Source organism: Anthonomus grandis, chromosome 6 (assembly GCF_022605725.1).
Source record: "Anthonomus grandis grandis chromosome 6, icAntGran1.3, whole genome shotgun sequence".
Taxonomy (NCBI): Eukaryota; Metazoa; Arthropoda; class Insecta; order Coleoptera; family Curculionidae; genus Anthonomus; species Anthonomus grandis.
Window position 1 is genome coordinate 28,373,443 of NC_065551.1, and position 25,951 is coordinate 28,399,393.

The 25,951-nt window shown below is 27.9% G+C and overlaps 1 protein-coding gene across 1 annotated transcript in view; it reads left to right on the forward strand.

The window, feature by feature from the left end:
- Positions 1-7,583, forward strand: part of LOC126737615 (protein O-mannosyl-transferase TMTC2-like) — a 251,233-nt gene extending 243,650 nt beyond the window's left edge. The window contains exons 11-12 of the mRNA XM_050442592.1: positions 1,444-1,622; positions 6,841-7,583. Coding sequence (XP_050298549.1) covers positions 1,444-1,622; positions 6,841-6,993 — 332 coding nt within the window. The 3' untranslated portion in view covers positions 6,994-7,583. The remainder of the gene's footprint in view (positions 1-1,443; positions 1,623-6,840) is intronic.
- The last annotated feature ends 18,368 nt before the right edge of the window (positions 7,584-25,951 follow it).

The following is a 25,951-nucleotide window of genomic DNA, read 5'->3' on the forward strand; positions in this document are numbered from 1 at the left end:
TTTGTCATTAACTATATACAGCTTAACCGAGAAAAAAAAAAATTCGTTTGCACTAAATATTTGCCGTTCTTCGATTTTTTTAAAAATTGTCTTTTGTTTTCTATTCTATTTCTATTTTTTTTAAAGTGGAAACCGTAGACTTAAGATTCAACTCATTTAGCAAGAAGCATCACAGATTTTGGGGTCATAAAAATACCATCAAATCTTGATCTACAAAGTAAAATATATTAATAGCTTTTATACAAAATAACAAAAATAAATATTTCCGTACCTCATTTTAACTTGAATTCAAATACTTTCCAAACAACTATTTCCCTGCAGTTATTTTAAAATATTTAAATCGTGTATATACTTCGGGGGGTGGTTTACCTCCGGAAGTGTTTCAATTTATCAAAAATATCCACAATATTCGTGTGATAAGCAAATTTAAAGATGAATAATTTTACAAACCCATATCCATTTAAGTTATGCATAAATATCATATTTTAATTTTAAATCATAGTATTACTTCAGTTAAAAAGATGTAAATATAAAAAAAGCCCTTTAAATGCTTCTGTGTTTCTCTTTGTTTTTTGTAATATTATTTATAATGTTATAAATATAAATATCCTTAAAAATAATATAATTTATATTATCTTAAAGATGTTTATAAAATTCAAAATAATAATCCATTATTCTCAAAGAGACTTAGATATATGAGCAAAGGAAGAGAAAGTATACTCAAAGTCAAAGTCTCACAAATCAAGCGTTTATTTAAAGGGTTACGCGTTTTGAGAAGATCTAAATAAAATTATCAAAATTAAATATTAAGAAACAAAACGTTAATTAACAGAAAAGACATACCTCATCTAAATACAAGAACTACACGCTGACTCTCGCTAACATAAATAAAAATATAAAATATAATATGTCTACAACATCGTGTACCGTTACTGACTAAAATATGAACTTTAAGACGCCAAATATCACCGTACATTTTATACATATTATCTTATAAAGAAACAAAATAAATACAGCTATTAAAAAAAAAATAAAAAAGTTTTTTTTAAATTAAATTGGATCGAATTAGATTGGAATTATTTGGTTCCTAATCCTTTTATCTTTGGCCTAAATATTTTATCTTGAATTTAAATACTTTCCAGGCAGCTACTTCCCTGCTATTAATCTAGAATATTTTATTCTTTTATATATTTATAAGCAACTATGCAAGCATTTAAATTTACTCAAATAGTGACGGTATTCCTGTGACAAGCAAATTTGAAAATGATTAAACTTGACATGAACATATCCATTTAAGTTATGCTCAGATTCTAATACTTAAATTACAAATCAATAAATTACAGCAGATGATGTTTTATAAATAACGTTTTGTAGTTCAGTTTGACCTTAATTCAGTAAATATTATCTGTCCAATATATATTAAAGTAGATTTCTTAATTACAGGTGCTTTTCTAGTAACTAATCGACGATTTAAGGAAGCAGCGGATGTATACGAAAGGGCGGCCGAGTTATCCCCTGATGATTTTGAGTTGGCAGTAGCAGCTGCTACCGCCATGAGAAAAGCTGAAAGGCCAGAAGATGCCGAGAGATGGTATAGGAAATGTGTCAAAATGAAACCTATGGTAAATAAACAAAATCACATATTTTTTTTATATAATTAGATATGTCATATTTGGAACAGTTCTTTATTATATTTTAAAGAGTAACAGCATACAATTAATTTGTTAAACATTGCGTTCCACTTATTTACAATCAGCATAATTGAGAAAGAGCAACTACTTATATATAATAATAAGAGATCACTCATTAACCTAAAATAATGCTCCTCAAAAGATCTCTAAACCAGTTAAAATTGGCACAGTATTTGACATTTGTTAAGCCTTTATTAATTATTGAGTTAATTTTTTACCAGGATAAGATCTGCACGATTTTTTGTATAATAAATATGTATATCTGACAAAACACTCAATCCTTTTTGTTACATATAAAGAATTGTTAATATTCTTTTTTAAGGTAAAAAAATACTTCGTTTAATAGTTGCAACTTTTCCATTTATAAATAATATGACTAGTCTTTAAAATTTATTTGTTGTTCACTTATTTCAGCTATAATTAAAGACATATTTATTTTACAAAAAAGAAAAAATGGTTTTACACAGTGACATTAAGTTCAACTCCTGGAAATTATTGAGAATACTCAGAAATAAACTGAGCCAAGATATTGTGATCAAAAAATCTTAACTTAAGTAAGAACATAAACTCGTATATTAAAATAACATTTAAATATCTTTTAAATTCTAAAAATTTACGTGTTGCTTAATATTATTTTTGCTGACTTATCGGGTACAAATATGGACAAATATTTTAAAAAATGCAATGTTAAATTGCTATTAAAAATTGTAGAAATAATTGAACCAAAGAGCGTAATAGTAGTAAAATTTGTTTAAAACATAAAACATATTTTATTTACCACTTTTATTGCATTATAGTAAAAATACCAATACAATTTTATTGTTGAGGTTTTACTAGCCTCGTTGTTTTCAAGAAATGAAATTCAATATATTTTTAGTCCCTATATGGTTCACATAAAAAGAATACAAGCTCACCAATATATTTAACACATACTAAAAATGTATTTTATAAGCCATGTAATATTTTTTTATGATATGAAGGTAAATATAGTTTAGAAGTTGTTTTTTTAGTTTATAGACATTAAATGTATGTCCTTTAGAATCAATTAAATTGAAAAAAAAACAAAATCAAAACAAAAACCCTTACTCTTAAATTTCCATATCAGTTTCGTCGTATAATTGTAAATATATTCATAGACTTTGTTGTTAAGCATTCGCAAACTCTTGTCGCCTTTTCTTGAGATAAAACTCAATTTATTTCGAGTCCTCGGGGTCTTCATAAAAACAACATAGGCTTACCAAAGTCTGTGTCCCTACATAATAAATATAATATGTTTTATATCCTAGGAGTTAAATCCTAATTAAGTTTAAAATGTAGTACAGGAATTTATGTTTTTTTTTAACAAATAAATCTATTAGTGCTAATTTTTATTATATTAAAATATAATTTTTAAAAACGAATATAAGCTCTTGATTTATTAACTGATTTTACAGTATAATCAAATTAAATTACTTATAAAGATACTAAAACTATTATTAGGCAAGTAAAGCAAAGGCAAATAAAGAATATAAAAATCTATGAAAAGTATATTAAATATTAAGTATTATGTATGTCTTATTTTTATATAGAACATAGTAGGTTTTCGTGTAAATAGGAGCATATCACTATACTATAATAACCCTTAAAAGCTTCTCTACGGCACTTCCAATCTCCTTCAATATTCTCCCAATGGATATTATGCGTATATTTTAAATAAATTTGCTACTGGGGAGGCATGAGGAACATGCTCTGATGCAAAAAGCTGACTTTCCAGCTTTGAAAATTAGAATTTAACTTAATTAGAATTGCAAAAAAGAAAATGACAATATATACGAAAATTGTTATGACATATATCCAGAAAATTAAATTTGTAATAGTCGTTTCAGAATCAAGATGGTGAATGCAATATGAAGGTGTCTATGCAAAATACAAAAATTACTATCATAAGCGCGAAAAATGGCTGTTAGGAAATTTGAATTTGATGTCAGGATATAAATGAATATAATAGCAATTCTAGTATTATAGGTGTATGCTCTAATACAGATGACGTTAAATATGCAAAAATATCAAATTTGATTCATGTTATTTATTCATATATAAATATATTTCTAAGCTACATTCAAATAGTCGATGCTGAATCTCTCAGCATCAGAACAGACAAAAATGAGACTTTTTGTGGTTATGTCTCAATATCCCCTTAATCATCTATAAAGATTTTGACCAATGTACCACTACAGTATGACAATATTTAATCCATGTCGCGAAAAGTTGCATCAAGTTTAAGATGCATTTTTTAAAGTACCAATACTTAACCAAAAAAGTGTATTACTGAGTACAAATAAGAAACACAACATAAGTTTTTCTTAAAATCATTTTTTAACTTACATAGAAGATGACAAAATACTACGATAATCATACTGATATTCTCAAAAGTATGCGCTTGGTGGTACCAAGCGCAAAAGGAAAATTGACTAAATCGCATCGAAATTATCCATATAATTTTTTTGATTTTTGGCCAAATTTATGACAGCTTCAAACCCTGTGCCTTGTTCGTATAGCAAATTATAATATATTAGTGTAAACAAGTTCATATTTAATGTATCGCTTTAAGTACATACCAATCCGCTTCGTTTTCGTACCTCCTTAAAATTTATATTATGGCACTTTCCTATTTTATTTTTTTCTATAAATAGCCTGGTTAATATAAAATTATTGCTAACTGTAGTTTATTAGCATTATTTGGGTTACATTGGGTTAAGTTTTTTAACTATATTTTAATGTATTTTAAGAATCTATATCTTTACCTGGGATGTGAGCAAACAAATGTTGCGCAACTTGTTTAACATTTAAGTATGTGGCCTATTCAATTAATGTAACAGAAAATCTGTTAATGTAACAGAAACATGTAATAACAAAAAGATGGAAAATAATTTAGATCTTTTAATAATTATTTCCGCTGTTGTCAAATTTAAACCAGACTGTTCATTAGGTAAACGCACTTTAGCATGTTTGAATTTTGCGAATGTTGCGCAACTTAACGTTAAATGAGTTCATTAAAAAAAAATTATTAAATTTTTGTGATGTTTAATGTTTGAGTGGGGGCCTATTCAATAAACGTAATAGAAAGAGTTGCTACATAGTTCATGTAATAAAAAATGATTGAATATAATTAATATATTTCAATAATTATTTCCATTCTCGTCAAAGTTAAACCATTGACTAACCACGCATCCTAAAAATTTGCAAATGTTGCGCAGCATTAGTGTTAATCAATTAATAGTTTGTTTTAAATTGGATGACACTGGAAATTATTAGTAAACGACACTGGCTATTTTCCATCTCTATCCATTACGTTTATTATTTAACGGATCTCACTTTAAAGAAAATATTTAAAAAAGTTGCTAGATATATATTTACTATCAAACATTAAAAACAATTGTATAATTTATTAATAAGCAATCTAGTTTATATTTTATAACAGCAGAAATCCTTAGTAGACAATTACCCGACATCAAATAACTTTAAAAAAAGTTGCGCTACATTTATTTACCGTCAAACATTAAAGACAAAGGAATAATTTAATAGTAAACATTCTGGTTTAAATTTGACAACAGCAATAATAATTGATACAACACATGAACTATTTTTCATCTTTTTATATTATATTTATTGATAAACGAGAATCGCTTCAGAGAACTTATTAAATAAAGTTGCACGACATTTGTCTTTACTACACAGATTTTACTAACTACATTTTCGCTATTAAAATTTGACTAATATTACGCAACTTTTGAAATTGAAAAGTTTTAATGTAAATATTTAATAAAATAGGGAAGAAAAAATGCGGTTTAAAGTAGATTTGTTATTTAATTAATATTTTTTTGCTTAATTAGCTTCCTATTAGAGTGCACATACACTTTTATAGACTTTTATGGTTTTTATTGCATGCATATTTTGTCTATATCTAATAATATATAATAATTTAATAAAAATATGCAACTATAATAAAATGTGATAAAACTCTATTAAGCACTTTTAATAATATTAATAAACAAACATTTTGTTAGCTTGCAATAATGCGCTTTTATTACATTGAAGCTACACTGTAAATATTTTGTGTCTTCCTCTTCCGAAAGTTATAAATTTTTCACGGTATGAAATACAGGTGTTCTGGAATTTTATTAAAGAAAATATTGCTTATCCTCCGGCAATATACGAGTAGAATAATTGTTTCACATTTCAAAGCCATTTTGTGCCCTTTGTTTTTAAAAAACAATTTCGGACATTTTAGGTACACAAAATTTAATTAAACAAGAATTTTTTTAATAAACTTTTATATTTAGCTCTTTGTGTATAATAAAATAGCAGTTCATTGGAAAGGGCTTAGAATTGGTTTGTTTTCTATATATTTGACTTCTTTAGCGGTATATTTTTGACATGGGATAAGGAAGTGATTCATAAAACTATATCTTCAATATAAAATGAAGGCTCACTTTGTATATCAAAACTGAGGATTAGCTTTTTAGTTATTTAGAAATATGTATTTCTATAGACAAGAATTGCCCTATAAAATAAGATTTTCAATTAAAATTTATCAATTAATATTTATGTCGTACCTGATTAAAAGTTGGGTAGCCTTAAGCTTCCCCATTTACATCTGGCAGTAATGCACCAATTACGGCGATATAAAAACCCTAATTGCATATTAAGGAAACGAAATCATTTAAATGCGCCTCGGGTTCGCCCGGCCGTTTCAAACGCGAAATTAATATAATTGAAAACGAAAATGGTGTCGCTTACGTGGCTAAGGTAATTATACCCAAGCACGGGCAAATTTTGTTTGGCCAAGAAAATAAAAGAATATAATGCGCAGATAATTGCAACAGTAAAAAAAGAGAAAAACCTGGTGTGTATGTGCTTTTTTACGCGCCTCTTTATGCCTAGTTAAATCGGTTTATTACTGTATTTTTATAATTACTAAAAAGCTCTCTAGTTTCGGTTACAATTGCTTTTAAGCTTATCCAGCAGAATTTCTTTTTAACTCTCTCTCTCGTACGTTTTATGATAAACTGAATCATAAAGTGATTAAACCAAAAATCTTTAATTAAAATGACCTTTAAACGGCATTTCAAAAACAAAAGTCAATTGAAATAAATCCATTTATTTTCAGGATCCAAGGGGCCACACCAATCTCGGCGCAATGCTCCATCTAAACGGCAAATACAAAGAAGCGGAGCACAGCTACAGAATAGCGCTTAGTTTGCAGCCCGACGACGAAACGACGCTGACTAACCTCCATAGGCTTTACGACATAATGACCTGACCCTAGGAGATAGAGAAATACAGTGGTTACGTTATAGATAAGGCCACTGGAAAACGGCTCTCAGCCAAATATATTGTGTATAGGAAAAACGATGTAAATAGAGTAAAAGGATCGAGCGATTTTAATGGAACAAAGGAAAAGTTACCCACATTCGTTTGAACAGAGGTTTTAGATAAGGCCGTCAGACTTTATATATTTTTCTTTTCATAATTAAACGTATGTGCTAATAAAGCTTTTTAAGACAGAAATATCAAATCATTTTTATTATTTTAGTCAATAAAAGAAAAATTAATAGTTTTTAGTATTAACTCGATAAAGAATAAGACACAGAAGCAAACCATTTTCATAATATATTTTATATAATACCGTGGTTGCTTATTGTAAGACTGTTGTTTGAATTATAATACTATAAATATAAGAATTTTGCCAATTATTGTATGTAAATATATATTGTATAATGTATAAGATTTATTAAAAAAATATAGTAAACGTACATACTGTTCAATACATAATATAGTAATTGGATAATTTTACTGTGTACGTTTGTACAAATTAGGTATACCAAAGAAAAAAATCATTTTTTTTTAAAACCAGTTGTTATTATATATGCTCACGTAAAGTTTAAATCTTCATATGATAAAAAAAATATTTTTAAATTTATGTTTTATTATTATATGTAATTGGAAGTCAAAACATTTTTTTTTTTATTAATTGGTTCTAATTTTTATTCGCATTTTTAAAGTTTTAGTAATTAATAATTATTATTTTAAATACTTTTAAATATTTTAATTTTGGCAAGTTTGTATTCTAAGCTCCTTAGCTTTTGAGCTATATGATGTTTAGATCTTAAGAAAAAAATCGTTTTTTCATCATAATTTTATTAACTTTCTAGATATGTTTTAAGTCTAACCAGTGGCGTCCGTACAGAAACGAATACTAAATATTTATAAAAAAAATATGTACGCCACTAGTTTTGCCTAAAATATAGTCTATTTCTATAACCCTCAATTATTTTTTCAAATTTGATTACTTGAGTTTTTTTCATCCGCCATGGGATTACCGCAGAAAAAAACAAAAATATTTTTATGCATAGTTATTGTATTAGTCAAAAAAATTATTTTATAAACATATGTACATTATTTTACCATTACAATATAACAACTCTAATTCTCGAAATCTAGCGATACTTTATTATTAAATAGTTTAAAAAATTTCATACAGGGTCTTTTAAATTAGGTTCTAAGGTTGACAACTTTCAACATATGTAACTCAAAAGTTAAGGAGTTTAGTACATAGCTTTATTTGAATTTTTCTTCTTAAGATTACCTAAGGATTAACACCCTTAAGGATCAGTATCTTATTATGTAACAGCCTGTATTATACCAGTGTGAGAATTATAAGCAAATATTTATTTAATTTATAACATTAAGACTTTTTAAATTTATTTGTTAGAGAACACAAAAAAAAATGTAATTCCAAGAATTTTATTATTTGGCTGAATTGAGTCTACTGGAATTGGATGTCTTGTAAAAAAACGGATAATAATATTATAGGTCTATTTTAAAAAACGCATGAAGTTTTAAAATTCCGTTTATTTAAATTAAATAGTATTTTTAAATAAATAACTAATTTCCTAAATTTTATTCTGACAAGAGTTCTCCTTTTCAAATTAAAAAATGTATCTCTTAGTTATATATTTAGGATAATTCTAAACCTATTGTATAAATATGTGCTAAAATACAAAATCAACAGAAATACAAAAGCACCCAATAGTTCTCGATAACGATTTACATTGTTAAGATATTTAAACTTTAAATTAAAAAGCATAATTTAAATGGATAAGGTATTCCATTGCTTATACTAGAATAATAACATTAATAATAATGCCTATTCATTTTGTGAGGTCAAAACTAAGTTAAAAGGCTACTACATAATTGTTGTAATTATTAAACTTAATAACAAAATACAATTAAGTCAATTCATTCTAAATATTAAAAGGTGTTCTAATTAAATTTAAATTAAAAACAAAATATGTTAAAATACACCATATTGAACCCATAGCCTGATATAAAACAAAAAATAATAATTACAAAATTAACTTCTATGGAGTAATGGATTACATAAATAATTAATAAGATTTTCTCAAATTAGACCCGCTGTATAAATACAGTGGTTCAAAGATTGAATTAACAAGACAATATTTACGACGATCGACGGTGATATATTTTAATTTTGTAAATATGCTACGTATGAATTAATTGACATTTGGTCAAAATCCTTTAATGTGTAAAAAATTGTATATAAATGGAATTTTAAGCCAACATTTACTTATTTAAGTTTAAAGAATATAAACGTAAAAATGTAATAAACAAAACTCAGAGAATGTTTAGAATTGCAAAACTTACTAAATAAATGTCTGGCTAAAAAACATGATAATTGTCCTTGCTCTTGAAATATTATTAATTAATTTAATTGAAACTTTCCTTAACTATTAAAAAAAAGATAATAAACTTGTCACATATCTTTTCTAAATTGTAGTGTATTTATCTCATATTAAAAAGGAAATGCATTTGTATTGTACAAAATGTCTATTTAGAGTTTTATTTATCAAAAAATGTGTCAATAAAAGTATTTATCAAAATGCGTTTTTCGTATATATGTTTTTAGGATAATTCGCAGGCTTCTAAATTTTGTTATTAATAACTTATACCTACGTATGATATCTGCTTTCTATAGAAATTATATTATATATTATAAAATATCAAAGGTATCGAAGGTGTAAAATAAAGCTTATCTTATTTTGTGTAACTCATTTTGTTTTAATTAGTAGTAGTAACACTTTATTCCCTTTTAAATATTATTCCTTTTTTACTCCTTGGAATATTGATCAAATATATGAAAATCCCCTGAACAGTGCTATTCCTCTGTCATGTATAATAGGTATGCTTTACCTAACATATATAATGTATATAGATGATATGGAATAAATTATTTAATTAATATCAATAGCGGATTTAAAAGCTAATGCTTTCAAAGCATTATATAATTTTATGCCGTAAAATGTCGGATTTTAATTAGTATTAGTAAAAGTCAATCATTTCTCAAATAGGTGCCAGTCTATTGGTTTACTTCCTTCTAAATCCCATCGGCCCATTTTAATTTATCTTGATCCCGGAGAAGGGCTTGCAGAGGGCAAAAAAGTGGGTAATTCAATTTGGTTGTTTCTGTTTGGTCTTGTATTGTCTCTTTTTAGTATACAGTTTACCCCCCTCAATTTTACCCTCAATTCCTCTAATTACGGCAGAGTTTTATCATAAACTGAACCATAGGAGATATAATCAAAATTTATTTATTTAAAAAAACTTTTCTATAGTCCCATAAGCTTTCTGGAAAACTTTCTGGAAAGAATTTTTCAACAAAAATTCACATAAAATTATATATAATTTTAATTATCATAAACAAGAAGCAATCACGCTATTTTTTAATTATTAATGAAACGTTAAAAATTATAAATAGTTCAACGCGAGTACTCTACAGTTATAATTCTGTTTAATTATTAGGTGATATTATATGTCAGTAGTAATAAATCCAGGGCTTCCTTCAATCATTTTTTTTACCATATTAATTTACATTTTTAACGGAGTTCTCTTTTTGCTAGTATACATCTTTATCAAATCTCTATAATATTAGTATTCTGAAATTTAATTCTATCAGCTACATATATGTATTAAAAGAGTTTATGATGAGATATGAAAGCGTCTCAAAAAATCCTATTTTTTTACTATTGCTAATATTTACTTTTCTATGGTCAAATAGTATAAGTTTGCAGGATTTAGTCTATGTTATGCATATAACTTCTGAATTTTATTGACCTAAATCACTTCTATCGCTCAGTACATTCAAACCTCAAACTATCATATTTGCTAGAGCATTTGCCCGTAAAAATGATTGCCAATTTTTGAAAAATAAGTAACTATGGTCTAACCCACTAAATTAATAAAAATTGGTTACTTTTTAACTGATGAGGCAAAATAGATAGTCCAGTAATCCAGTAATCTGTTTGATCAAAGTATCTGACAAAATTGTGACCAACCTTCTCAAGGTAAGTAGGTAATTCAAATAAATATATATAGGACCAAAATGTAATAATAATTAAGATGATAAGTAATGAAAAATATTTTAACAATCAATAATAGTAGAAGATCTGCGTACATTTTTTAAAACTTTAATGTGCACCTGTAAGATACTTTATAAAATTTGTTTTTATTTAACAACTTTAGTGCCTTAATCCTTTTTTCGTGGTAAGTCTAAGATAGCCATTAAAGTTATGCATATTTTATTAGGATTATTGAGTTTTAGTAATAAAGGGTGTTTTTTTGAGAGGTATACAAATTTGAAGTGAAATAAAACTATAAAAAAAAAATTATTGACATGGTATTGGTTTTATTTAAAAGATATTGTTATGCCATTAGTGCTTAAAAATGATTTCGGGCGTATGAGCGCCACGGCCGGTTCGAATGTAGCGTAATCGGGAAGTTCAATTTTCGACCACTTTTTCAAGCATCTGGGGCCGTATCTCGGCAATAACGCGGCGAATGTTTGCTTCCAAGTGATCCAACGTCTGTGGTTTATCTTTGAAGACATGTGACTTCACATATCCCCAAAGAAAGTAATCTAGGGGTGCGAGATCACACGATCGTGGAGGCCAGGCACAGGTCCGTTGCGTGAAATTATGCGGTCATGGAATGTTTCCCGCAATAAATTGATAGTGTCACGCGCTGTGTGGCATGTTGCACCATCTTGTTGAAACCAAAGCTCTGTCACATCAAGTCGGTTCAACTGAGGAACAAAAAAGTCGGCAATCATGGCTCTATAACGTTCTCCATTGACTGTCATTGACTGTCTCCATGAACATTCTGGTCGTTATCATCTTTAAAAAAATATGGGCCAATGATTCCTCCTGACCATAAAATGCACCAAACTGTGACTTTTAATAGATGTAAGGGCGACTTGACAAAAGCTTCTGGATTTTCTCCACTCCAAATTCGGCAATTTTGCTTATTGACGAAGCCGTTCAACCAAAAATGAGCTTCATCGCTAAACAAAATTTTGGATTGAAAAAATGGGTCAAGCTGAATACTGTTTTCCGCCCATTCACCGAACGTACGGCGCGCATAATGGTCACGCAGTTTCAGTTCTTGCACAAGTTGCCGCAAAATCTTCCACAAAGTGGATGGGCACAGCCCCAATTGTTGTGCACAATGGCGAATCGACTCATTCGGGTCCTCTTCAACACTATGCTCCACAGCAGCAATAACTTCTTCTGTGCGCACTCTATGGCGTCTTTGTGGATGCGTATTATCAACTAGAGTATGCGTGGCACGAAAACGATCCATGGTTTTTCGAATAACTTGCTCGGATGGCCGATTATGTCGACCATAAAATGGACGCAGCGCACGGTAAGTTTCGCGAATTGAACTGCGAATATGATTTTCAAAATATATTTGCACAATTTGGAAGCGTTGTTCTGGAGTAAGTCTATTCATTGTAAAATGGCAAACTGTACTGACCACGAATACACCACCAACTGTCAAATTAACAATCACCAGAAACAGTTTTGACAACTTAAAATCCAAACCTCTAAAAAAACACCCTTTATATACTAATAGTGTACTAATTTCATCTATATAATAAATAATATTTAATATCAATGGATTGTAATATTAATGTATTCATTTTAGTAATCAAAAGAAGAAATAAACAAAATCAAATAAAAATTCAAAAACACTTATTTATGAGTTTTGGGAATTTTTGAAATAACAACTCCCTTATAATAAATATATATAAAAAATTAGAAAAGAGCACCAATCGTATCTTTTAAAGTTATGCATATTATATCGTGGTTTATCAAATGGTTAATAAATTCAAAGCTAAATGGGACATTTTAAGATTTCTTTTAATTAAAATAATTAATTTAAATAAACAAATTAACTTCTTGTATTTGTCTCTAAAAAGTGAGTGCATTAAACGAAGCTGGTTAAAAACATGATTATTGACAGATTTAGCAAACTTGAGCTGCTATCGTTAAATATGTTAATTAAAAGACATTTTTGTATGAATTTGTGACTGATTAGAATTAAATTTATTAATTTAATATTAGTGTAGTGCAATGTGGTGACTTTTTGCATAGCGACAATTGTTGATCAATTTTACTTCTCCTGTCCCTATTCATTCAATATGTTCACGAACGAGATCAGCTCCTTGTCAAACCAGTTATGTTAATAATACGTTAGATTATCTGAAATAATTTAACTGGAGAAGTAATAATATTTGAAGAAGTTAAAAAACAAATAAAAATTAATTACGTTTCTTTCTCAAAATTTTAAAGTAATATATATGTAAATGAACGGTAATTTATTATTGCAGAATTATGTCTATAATTAAAAACACGAATATTAAATTAAATTATAAAATATTTAAAAGTATGTTCTAAAAGTGGTATGAGAAGTATATAAAATATACAAAGTAAATTTTAAAAAATCACAACAATTCGATATACATATAAATTAGTTTTACGTAATAATACTAAAAATTTCTTACTTTTATGTAAATAGTCTTTTATATTTATTAAAAAAACATATTTTATTTATTAATTTGCTACCGTTATGGTAAATGAAAAATATAAAATACACGAAGTATATCAAATTTATTTTTTAGCTTATAATTATGAAACTGAAGACCTACAGCATAAATAATGTAAACGACGTAATATTAAGGCTTTCCCGCCAAAAGTAATTTTAAAAATGGATAGTTTATTAAAAAATACCACCGAAGAAAATTCATTCGTGCAACGACAACATAAGGAGGGTACGGGCGAATCCCTTGTCGGCAAGAAAAATTAAAAACTGACGAGAATTTAATATCCCACCCAAGGAAACCCGTATTGTGTAACAGCATAATAAATTAAAACGCGTATTTTATATCCTAGCGTCAGCTTCTATACTTTTATTACTCCGTATACGTATAATGTTTTTAAATTAAATTGCATCCCTTTGTGTTTACTTTACTTTACATTATGTGGAAACAATTTTAAATGGATTAGGAAGCTTTATGCACATATCCTAATGACATTAATGCAGGGTATGCCGAAGAGATGTACAAAACGAACGAGCTTAAAACAAAACTATTAAAATAAAATATGAGAGAGTAAATTTGCAGTAAATTCATGTACACGCCGGACCAGTAAATATATTACGTGTGGAAATATATGTATTACCTTGTAATAACGAATTTCACATTTAAAACGAGCTAATTTAAATGTAGAGATAGCCAAGGTGTTCGTCGTATTACATTTTCTCTCTTAGTGGCAAGGGAGAGATCTTAAAGTCGGTGAAGTAATGTCCATTTTAAATTTAACGACTTGCCTATTGGTATTTTTGCATAGTAATTCAAGGATATTTCTGCAAAATCAATTTTGGACCATGAATTAGTGAGACTTAGTATATTAACGATGACTTTTAATTAGATTCTTTAAAAGAAGCCTTAATTATCTGTGTAGACTGAAATTAAATAAATGTTTGGTATTTACCAAAGTGATTTTCTGCAATTCTGCTTTTAAACAAAGTATGGGAAAACATGACGTCATGAATTAGCTAATAGGTGTTTGGTATTTACCAATGATTACTCGACTTGGACATTTTTAAAATTTTTCTCTCGGGTATCCAGCATTCCAGAAGAAGGTTAGATTTTGAATGTTGAAAAATGTATTGAGCATTGCAGTATGGTGTGCGAGTTTTATAAATTGAAAAGTTAAAATACCAATTAGAAATTATTAAGAATAAGAAGTGGTACTTGAGGTTGAAGACCTGAAAACAGCAAATTACCTAATGATATGTCAAAAATTTTATAATATGTTATAAGTTATATATTCAGGGATATTTCTGAATATATGTATTGAGGGGTCTCTCCCATATGAATTCTAAATAAATATTGAGCAATAATGGGAAGCAAATACAGCCTTACTTCAGATCTCTCAGTATCTTTTTTCCTCAGTTGCCACATTTCTAAATCAAACTTTAGCTGATTGATTCTAGTGCACGTTGACTATTATATTAGTACTTCTTTCATTTAAGCATACATTTTTCAAAATTTCTACTATTATTTGATAGTAAAACATCTAATAATATGCAAACATGCTACAGTTCATATTCTGCATAGCTGTAATATACATTTTCACAGATCCTGTAGATTCTTCTGTGTATGGTTTTTAGAATCAGTAGATGGCTCATTAGACTTGTTGTTCTAAAGTCTTCACATTTTTTAGCTCGTAGACTTCTTAGACAACGCGATGAACTCTGGAAAAGCGATGATGGATGGAATGTTACCAATATCTTAGTAAACACATTAGTTAGCCACCTCGTTCTGCATCAACCAAAAAGTTTAAAGAACTATATTTATTTATTTATTTATATATTTACGGGATGTCCCCATTCTAACAAAATTACAAAATAGATTATATCCTAACCCTAAATGTATATAATTAATCTGCCATCAACAAATCTATTAATAAGATATATAATGAACTTAATCTGAGTATTAAATATCTATATAACCTTGGCCAAAAGAAATGAATACAACAATATATAGTTTTCCCTAATTGAGTAAAAAAATATAAAACAACTAAAAACATACCCTTAAGAAAAATAATTAAAATACCAAAAAGTAAAAGCAATCAAATTTATTTGATACTTAATACATAGTACTCATCGAGTAAACTCACTCAGACACCTTTTGAGTTTTGAAGGCTTTAAATCTATATATATCTATCTATAGCTAATGTCTATAGCAATATACTTATGTTATCGGGTTTTGAGAGTTTTCCTTCCTTTATGGTACTTGGACCTATCATTATCTGCCTTGGTAGGAAATCTTATGTCTTAAAAAAATTGTTAAATTTGTTTTATTATTAATTTTATTTATGCTGTTGTATGCGCTGCCATCATCTGTCGTATTAAAATATAAAAAGCCGCCTTTGATGTTCCTAATTATCATCTTGATTTTACTTAATTTGTCCTCATGGCTCGATCTTGACAGGAACTTAATTTCTGTATAATTTATTAATAGTTCTTTTAGTTTACGTAGATTAAGCTTACGTACTTTGCTCTTCTTTAGTCCCTTTATCCTTGTCTTGAACATACCCACGAGACAATTATGATTATGAGTATGAGTATGTATTAGTTCCCTGATGGGAGGCTTTTATTGACTTACAACTATTTTAGTATCTTTTGTTCACAAGTGTTAAGTCAATCTGGAAGATTCGATAGGGACACACTGCACACTAATCCTCAATAAATTTTTAATTTAAACATAACCTTCTTCTAGAATGTGAAGTGAAGTGCAACTTGATGAAAAATGATAAGAATTCATTATTAAAAGCATAAGAGTTCTATGTTCTAATTTGATTCAGGAATTAGATCTGGAATTATTGCAACTGATATTCCAAAAACTTTTTTGCAATGTAACTTTCACTGAATTGCCATTAACTATTTTTGTATAGCCTAGCTACACAAGATGCCAATTTTAAGTTTTGTTTTTTGTAATTTGATATTGTTTTGATTTTAATGCTTTAGAATTAGATGTTTATTGTATTTAATTTAATAGTGGTAAAATAAATCCTAATAGAAAAAATCTGAAACTGTTAATAAAGCAAAATACAAAGAGGATTAACTTTAGGTAACTTAACGAGCTTGGCGGTTAGTCATTTCAAAGGCAAAATGCCCTTTGAAATAAAGTTATATTCAAAGTGGAGTAACGTAAAACCAGAATTTGACCGCACACGAACCAACTTTTGGAGCAAATGTAAATGCCTAAACGGTTTACAAACTATCGTTACATTTCATTTTGTTTATATATTAAAGTTTTGTGGCTTTCCCGCGTTAGGATTACATGTGATAATTTTAAAGTATTTTACATAGGATTTGAGAAAAAATATTAAATAATATTTTTATTATATATATTGCTCTTACTAAGATATATTAATTGTCGGATCTTTTTTAATTACTTTATTACTTGGACTATACTTTCAAAATCAAGGGGCAATGGTCTTTTTAACGACTCTTAACGAAAGGTTTTTAAAGTAAATGAAAGTAATTTATTTTATTTGAGTTAAAGAGAAGGTATCGGCAAAAACATTTCCACTTAGTTTTGAAACTTGTAATTAAAAAAGTTTTTTACGACACTGACACCGGTCGGAACTGGAACGAAGAAAAGACAAACCGCTGTTTGGAAGATATATTGCAGTTGAATTTGGTTTAGCAATTTTTATTTTAGCACATGAAATATCCATTTTAGAGCTCACAAACTAACCACAGTCTTTTATTTTTAGCATATGTACAGTATTGGACAAATTAGCGCATAGAGCAAAATGATTTTATGTCTAATGTTTAATCATCACTATTTAAAAAAAAAATTAGATATCTTACTTAAATAAACAAAACATAATAAGCAGAAAATTACAAAAAAGTAAATACTTCTTTATAATTTAGAATATAAAAGTAAAGTATCCCATTTTGCCAGTAATCGTACGACCTCGCTATGACTTTAAGTCTAACAATTTCAATATAGTATAATTTTCAAATTACTGTTAAATTTTATTTTGGATCTCTTTTACCATTTTTTATATGAAAGCCTTATATTGCTTAGGATATACAATTGAATGAATTCCATTATGCTTGATCAGATTACAAAGTTTCTGGATACTGTAATGTGCATTACTTGATGGTCTAATTTCTAGTTACCAATATACTAAATTTTTATTATTTGAAGAAACTTCTGCAAGCATAAATGTATGTCAATAAAAAAAATAATTTGATCCATTGGGAAAAATTACCAAACTATTTACTTTTTGGATAATGTAGCCATGACATTTCAGCAGATCCAAAGATATTTAATTTATAGTCTGATTTAATATTGGATGCTTTAAAATCGAATTTTAGGATTTTGTGATTTTTTTTAAGACTCCTATTATTTTTAATTTAATTTTGTGATGATCTGATGATTTTTTTTTTCATTTGCTCATTTGCGAAATAATCCTGGGTCTTTTGGTCATTTTTGCATCCTTTTAGAACTTACATGTATATTATATAACTTACCAAATAAGAACTAAATAATGGTATTTATTCTTGAATGTCTATTTTAATCATCCTAAAAATATTTATAATTATTTTTTATATAAACCAAAAAAAAACTTGCTCAGTCAGATAAAACCTACTATAGATCTTATTAAAATTGCTCGGAAGAAAATTTAAAAAATTGATTACGTTTGTACGTTCGACTCGAGTAGCTAAATTAAAGCGGTTTGTGTTTATAATGTACTTTAACTTAATAAAATATATATTTGAGTATATTTAGAAAAATGAAAGCAAGAAAATTGGACGGCAAGGTAAAAGAGACTCGTGAAATTAGAAAATTTTGCTAAACATAAAAAAAGGAAAAAAATAAAATGTGAAAGTCTCGTTAGTTACTTTTATATTTTATCTTTATTCTTTTTTCTACGCTTCTTCGTAGTTACACTTGAAATGTCTAACTACGTAGAAAAGAAAAAGAATTTAAAAAAAAACGATAAGGAAACATTTTACCCAGTAATAATTTAAAAAATAATATGTTCGGATATTTCAACAAAATCTGTATAAAAAGGTTTTAAAATATTATCTGAAATTTAAGACATAAAGATTTATAAGAAAAGAGAGCCATCCGTTTTATGATTTATAAATAAAATATAAAAGAAGTGAAAAATAATATATTTAAATCATCAAAATTGAATTGTTTGTTGTTTTTGTTCTTAATTAAATTGAACCAAAAAATTTTATGACAAAAACAGAAAATGTAACCCAAAATTAAAATAAGCAAATAATGAATATATCAAAATTTGTTTAAAAACAGTCGAAACTGTAATGCTAAATTTATAATAAGATAGTAGCATACCTTAAGTGTATTCAAATAACATAAATAATTTAAAAAATAAATAAGTAATTGAGGAAAAAATAATTCAGGTTTTAGAAGCATGATATATATATAGTCAATAACAGTTAACTTATACTTAGATCAAAATATCAATTAAGCCGGTCCTGAACAACAGTAGCAACAATTTTATAATAATTATTATAAAATTATTTAATTTCGTCCATTACCAGCATATAAAAATTACCAGACATTACTGAACCTGAATTACAAACCTAACCAGTAAAATTCGGATGAAAGTAAATACACAATACAGCTATAAAATGATTGGGAATTCAAATGTAAAATTTTTATTTAATTGTAAATATATTTCTCATATGAGAAATAATCAAAGAATTTCATTTCTAGTTAGAAAATAGGTTTCCCATATTAAAGAAAAATATACAACGATTATACCATGCTTAATAGCATGAGTAAGCTCGCTTAGCAGTCTAATAGATGTCACTACCAGGTCATGAAAAGAAATAGGATGCAACTAGTATGAGATACTGCAAATATATGTATATTATAATCGTCATCATCATCATCATTCAGCCCTTTGTGTCCTTTGTTGAACCTAGGCCTTTCCAATCATGTTATATTCCCATGGATGTTGTGTTAGTTAAATACAGCTCCTGTGTATCATTTTAATATCATCCGACCAACGCGTAGGCGGTTTTCCTCTACTTTTCCGTTCTAGGTCTAATCTAGAAGCCTCTTTTCTCATCGATCATTCCACATGGGTATAAATTGACTAGCCTACTTCTATTTAGGCTTTGCAATAGCTCCAACAATATTTGCATCGGGAGACCTGATGAAAAATAAGCCGTTTTGGCTCTAGATACATTTTTTTTTAATAAATTCTTTTAACTGCAAATAATTTATTGTAAATTTCAGTAAGGCAGAATATTAAAGAATAAAGATAGGAATCTACAAATATTTTTTAGTCTGTCAATACTTGGTTATCAAAATTGCATTCCTGAACTTAAGGTTATTGGCCATTTTTGTAGCAATGTCAACTTAGTTGCTTCACGTTCACATATATTTGAAAGATATATCGATGCTAAATGACTCAACGCTAAGCGCTTCCCTAATCGCTGACATCCTTCTCCAAAAACATTTTCTACAGGTCATCATCGATTATGGAAAATAAGTAATTTTAAACCTTCAAGAGATACAGGACATCTACGAAGTGCACAAACCGCTGCCTTTGAGGAAAAGGTTATAACTAGACTTGCTGAGCAACCACTAGCACGCGTGCTGGTGCTAGGTTGGACGAGAAGGAGATATCAGGTGGCCAGCGCGAAGTCTGGACTTAGACCTATTGAATTCTTTTCTTTGTGGTTACGTAAAGTCGTTGGTATATGAAACACCCATTGATATCTGTCATCAGATACTCTTATGAGACGAAGAGTCGAGTTATGTAACTGGGTTGAAAGTCGTCGTTTTAAAACGTTATTATAACTTTTATATTATTGTTAGGTGAGTAATAAAGAAGTATATGATTGACGTTTTTTATGTTCAAAAGGTTACAACTTTTTAAGCGCAAAGTGACCTTAAAGCCAAAATGGTTAATTTTTAACTAAGGATTCCTATAAAAATTTTGTTCACTATAATGTCCTAAACATAACAATAATGTCCAACCCCCTTAAGTTTGGCATATATGGTTAAGTTTGGCTTCTTGGAATACCCGGTATATTATAGCATTTGTTTTTTTTTGTTTTAAAAATATGCCAATAAAAGATAACTTGTATACTGTAATCAAACTAATAATACTTTATAAATAAAAATGAGGAACTAATTCGCATTATATGCGCATTTTAAAATTACAATACATTTTATACACTCACTCTATCTTAAATTTATCTAAAATTATTAAAGTGTACTATTGATTATTAAACAAAGAGAAAATAACTAATTAATAACAAATGAAACATCCATTATATTAAAATTTTATTTTCACTAGTTCGTAAATAAAACACGGATTTAAGAGACGTAATTTTTAATTATTTGTATTTATTTTTTAAATTATTGCTTGATATAATTCTTCTAAATAAACGCTAAGTTTAAATTTTGGGCTAGATAAAAAAAGTATTAAAGCACTAATGGCAATTACCCTAGTATAATTCAAAATTCCTTATATACTCTTAATAATAAAAAAGTCTATTTCTTTTGTAAATAGGGGATAAAAAAGCTACGCCTATTTTAAGATTATTTTGACATATACGGGGTGTTTAGGAAAGGCGTAGCCGAAGAATTTTATATTTTTTTATCGAGAACATCCTATATAATATTTGATTTTTGAATTTCAATTGTCTCCAATTCAAAATCTACTTAATTAAAGTGTTACTACTACTTATTCTAAATTTCTTAGAATTTTATAAAGAATCTAAAAATCAAATAATATATAAAGTCTTTTAAAAAAATATAATTTTTTTGCTTCAAAAACAAAGGTACAATGGAGAAATAAAGTACTGAATGGACAAGCTGTATACATAGGAATTACTATTATTTATAAATCTTTAACAGATTTTTAAGAGCCTTTTAGAAACGTCTTATTATTAATAAAAAATACAGTAAACGATAAAAAAGAGGTCGCAAATTATTTAGTAACCTCTTTTACTTCCTGGAATAAGGCCCTAGGATAAAACCGAATAGGTTAAAAAATGTCATGATTTAAAAACTCTTCGAGATTTATTTTGTTCGTATGTTTTTGCATTAGCTTAGGAGTTCGCTTACAAAATTAATTAAATACTAAAAATGATTTTGTTTAAAGAGTATCATCTATAGCATCGGTATAATCTTATAGTTATAAATTATTAATTTTTCCGCGATCTGTTATTTTTACAGCAACGAGTTCAAATAAAATACCAAATAAGTACAATTTAATATTTGACCAAAATTTATGGTAAAATAAACGAAACTAAAAGTTTAAAAATTACAGCAATATAATCTGGAAAACGCATTAGAAATGACATCGAACGTCCGAAGTTGAAAATTTAGGGAATCCTCGGAACGGCTGAAATAAGGTCTGGATCGAATCCAATAAAGATTTGTGGCCTCGACTAAGACCCGCAATTATTTTTATATCAAAGCCCAGTTTTATAGTCAGACTCTATTTTATGTTTCTCGAGATTTACAGTGCAATTGGATAAGTATGGGAGAGCGTCGATAGAAGATTTGCTACCCGGACAATTTTAGCTTTATTTTGATTATTTTCTTTGTGCTCTAAGATATGTTAGGCGGGTTAAAATATATACAAGAAAAGAATAAGAGTTTTATTGTTTGTTTGGAGAGTGCGGCTTGTAATAAATCGTTCGTATATAGAGACGTTCGTATATATATAGATATTTTCGAATTATGTTTCGCATCTACAGCATAAGTAAGATTATAACAAAATACGCAAAGCAAAGAACTTGATATTATAATTTAATTAAGCTGCAATGTTCATAAGTAAAAATCTAACAGAGATACTCAAATGTCGAAGAATAATGCTCGGGGCGGTCCGAACGTAACAATATCCCGGCACACCAAAGTTTCAAAATTAAAGTTTTATCCCATACAGAAAAGAAGGGACTGCGGAACATCATTTTTCACTTTTGCAGCATGTGTGAAAACTGCGCCCCGGAGGCGTAAAACTTTCCCCAGTTTGATTGAAGTAAATCTAGACAAAATAGGGTTTAGTGTCCATTGAAAATCAAATTTGGTTTCTGTGAAGATTGATTCGATCGAAAAATTTGTAAATGATCTGATATACAGTTTACGTGGTTTAAACGACGTTAAAGGAACCGACAAAATTTTGTAGTTAGAACCGATAGTTGCTATAATAACACCAGTATTTAAAAATGTTTATTTATTATAGTATAAATTTAATTATACATATTTTATCAAATAAAGAAAAAGTCTGTTATTTTAGTTTACTTATGAATTTTTTTATTTTCTTAGTAGAACTTTTTTTAAATATTTTTCAAAATGTCGCAAGGCACTATCTCCTTTATAGTGTCTTGTGCTTTATTTATAATATGTAAAAAATTTTTGAATTTGCAAAAATGCATCCTTTAGAGTAAGTGGTTTAAAATCAATGTATTCTTTCGTTTCTAAATCGACGTTATTTGACTTGTAATAATTTTTCCATACAATGAAGATGTTATCCAAGCACTTGAATTAGTTTCATATTAAACAGATATATATTTCACGTCTTTTTAAACACTGAGGTTAGCTGCCAATAACTACAAGCATTTATTTTTCCCATTTGGTCATATTCGCTGCTACGAAAACAGTTAGTCTTTCTTTCGACAGTTTATTACCAACGCATTTTTCTCCTTAAGAATATATTGTTCTGTTTGACACAATTCTAAAAAGACCGGTTTTCGAAAATTTCGTCGCCTGTGTATCTTTTCGTAAATTTGGTCAAAATAACACTCCACTTATTTTACCATAAACAATGTTTTAATTATTAATTATTAATTTTTATAGCTCTCTTAGTTTTTAACATGCATGGCATTTTTACTTAAAATATTGCATCTTGAGACTCCCTTTCGTATCTCGATTATCCTTCATTTTATAGAAAAGGAGAATAATATTCTTAAAGATTTTTAGCCGTAGAATACAGCGGTGTACAGAATTTTTGTTAAGTGCTTATTATTTTTGAGTTCTAAACCAAACTTTTTTTTAATTAAACACATTATTTATTTATAGCCTATAATATTTTTTCCTATACTTTTTTTATAAGCACGCAGATAAATGACAATTTTCTAAAATTAAATGCATAATTTGATAGTATACTATGGCTATTGTTTATGACGAGTTTATAGGTTTTTTAGTCGATTTTTGGTCTATTTTTCATAACCAGTTTATTTTCGTTCTCTTGGTTTTTTTATTAAATTTATATTTATTAAGTTCTTCGAATAATGGATGTGTATGTAAATTAGAAAAAAAAATGAAAATATATATAAAGCGGAATTTTATTTTCATAGCTAATTGAGCTATTATGGCTATGAAAATCTCTAATATGATTATAAGTTTATGTTTGTTAGATAATCAGAAAACATGGAATCGTTTTTGAAGATATTGGCTTATTTAAAAGCAGAAATCCTTTGTTCACCCACGTCCTAGAGCATACAGCAAAAAGAACAAGGAAAGAAAAGAGATATCTGTTTTGGGATAAATAGAAGCAACATCTTTATCACGATGTAGAAAAATTGAGAAGAAAATTGGTGTGTCAAAAACTGACGCTCAGTAGATCTTGAAGAAACATAAGAATAATCCATACAAATTTCATATAGTGCAACTATATGAAACTGTTTTTTCAGCGGTATTTGCGGTAAGTCGATACTATCGATTTATTTGAAAGAATTGTTATCTTGTCAAATGAATTTTTTTTTTATGTGCGGGCATCCTAAATTGTTACAATACCAAGAACTGGCAAGCAGTTGGGAGTGTCATGTTTTAGTTTGACAAAAATAGCTTTTTAGGTTAGAGGATTTTTTAAAAAGATCTTACAACACGTCAATCCAAGACTCGAAATTCTTCAGAAAGGTATTTATGAACCGCTCAAAAATATGTTATTAGCTCAATATAATGATGTTTACCTCGAGCAAGATGATACACCATAACACGTCATAACACTAAAGTTTTAAGAATGTTTCTTGATAATAACTTTCCTGCAAGATAAAGGTACCAACGGACCTATTAGATGGCCTCCACGACTTCTAGATCACTCATTGCTAGATTTTCTTTTCTATGGCTATATATAAAATGAATTATTTAAACCCTGATACGATGGCAAAACTTAAACGCAATTCATTAAGCCTTTCAAAATCTGTGAAGCAGACCAATGGACCGAAACAACCAAAGATTCTTTTTAATTCACAGAAGTGCAAAAATATGATAATTTTGCATTAAAGAAAATGGCGGTCATCTTGAACATCACGTATAAAAATTAATTTTTAATTTTTTTTTATTAAAGTTATTGTTTTGTGTTTGGTAAGTTGTTACTTTATGCTATAAAACTATTGTTACTGTTATAAAAAAACTCTTAAATATTTAGAAACCGCATTTATGAAAGATACCTATTTGCTAAGTATCCAATTTGTCGTTACTTATGTGTAATTGTCTATTGTTTTTTATTGTAATTCATGGTCTACTATTAAATTATGCATTGAAATTTAAAAAATAGTCATTGATTTGCGTATTTATAAAAAAAAATTTATGCTATTATATATCTTTAAAACGATGAAAAAAAGGCTATTTTTTTAATCTAAAAAATCTACAAGGTGTTCTTTTAAGTTTGGTTTTTAACTGAAAAATAATGAATATTTAACAACAATTATTTACACCACTGTTTTCTTTGAGCAAAAATGTATAAGAATATTATTTGACCTTTTTGAAACGTTAAGGGATAACGGAGATCTTAAGATGCAACATTTTAAAAAATGCGTTGTACCTTAAAAACTAAGAGGGCTTTAAAAATTTCGTTATTGTCATCTTTCATTTCACGAAAAAGTAGCACACATGGTTGCAAAAACTGCATTTCACTAACGTTAAAAATAATGGAGAACCAGCAAAGGTACCCAAAATAGGACACCCTATACATTTAAAGTTGTCTAACCTTAGTTGCCAAGCAAAATCATTTGCTTTGGCTTATATTATAGGCCTACCTTTGGAAATATTGGGATTTCTTTGAATCTTGATCCATGTAAATAAGGCGCTTTCAATATTTGGTTGGTTGCAAAGAAAGCTATATTCAAATGCATCCTGTATTTTCTTAAAATATTTTCATATCGTGGTTACTGCTGATCTCAATAAAATAAAACAAAAATGGTAAAGATATTATTATTTATTATACGTGATTAGACGGACGTCAAATTCTTTCACAATGCTGACATTCGATTCTCCATCATCTCAAGCGTCAAGTAATTGCTTTGTCGATACACGCAAATGCTTCTTATTTCAGCATGTC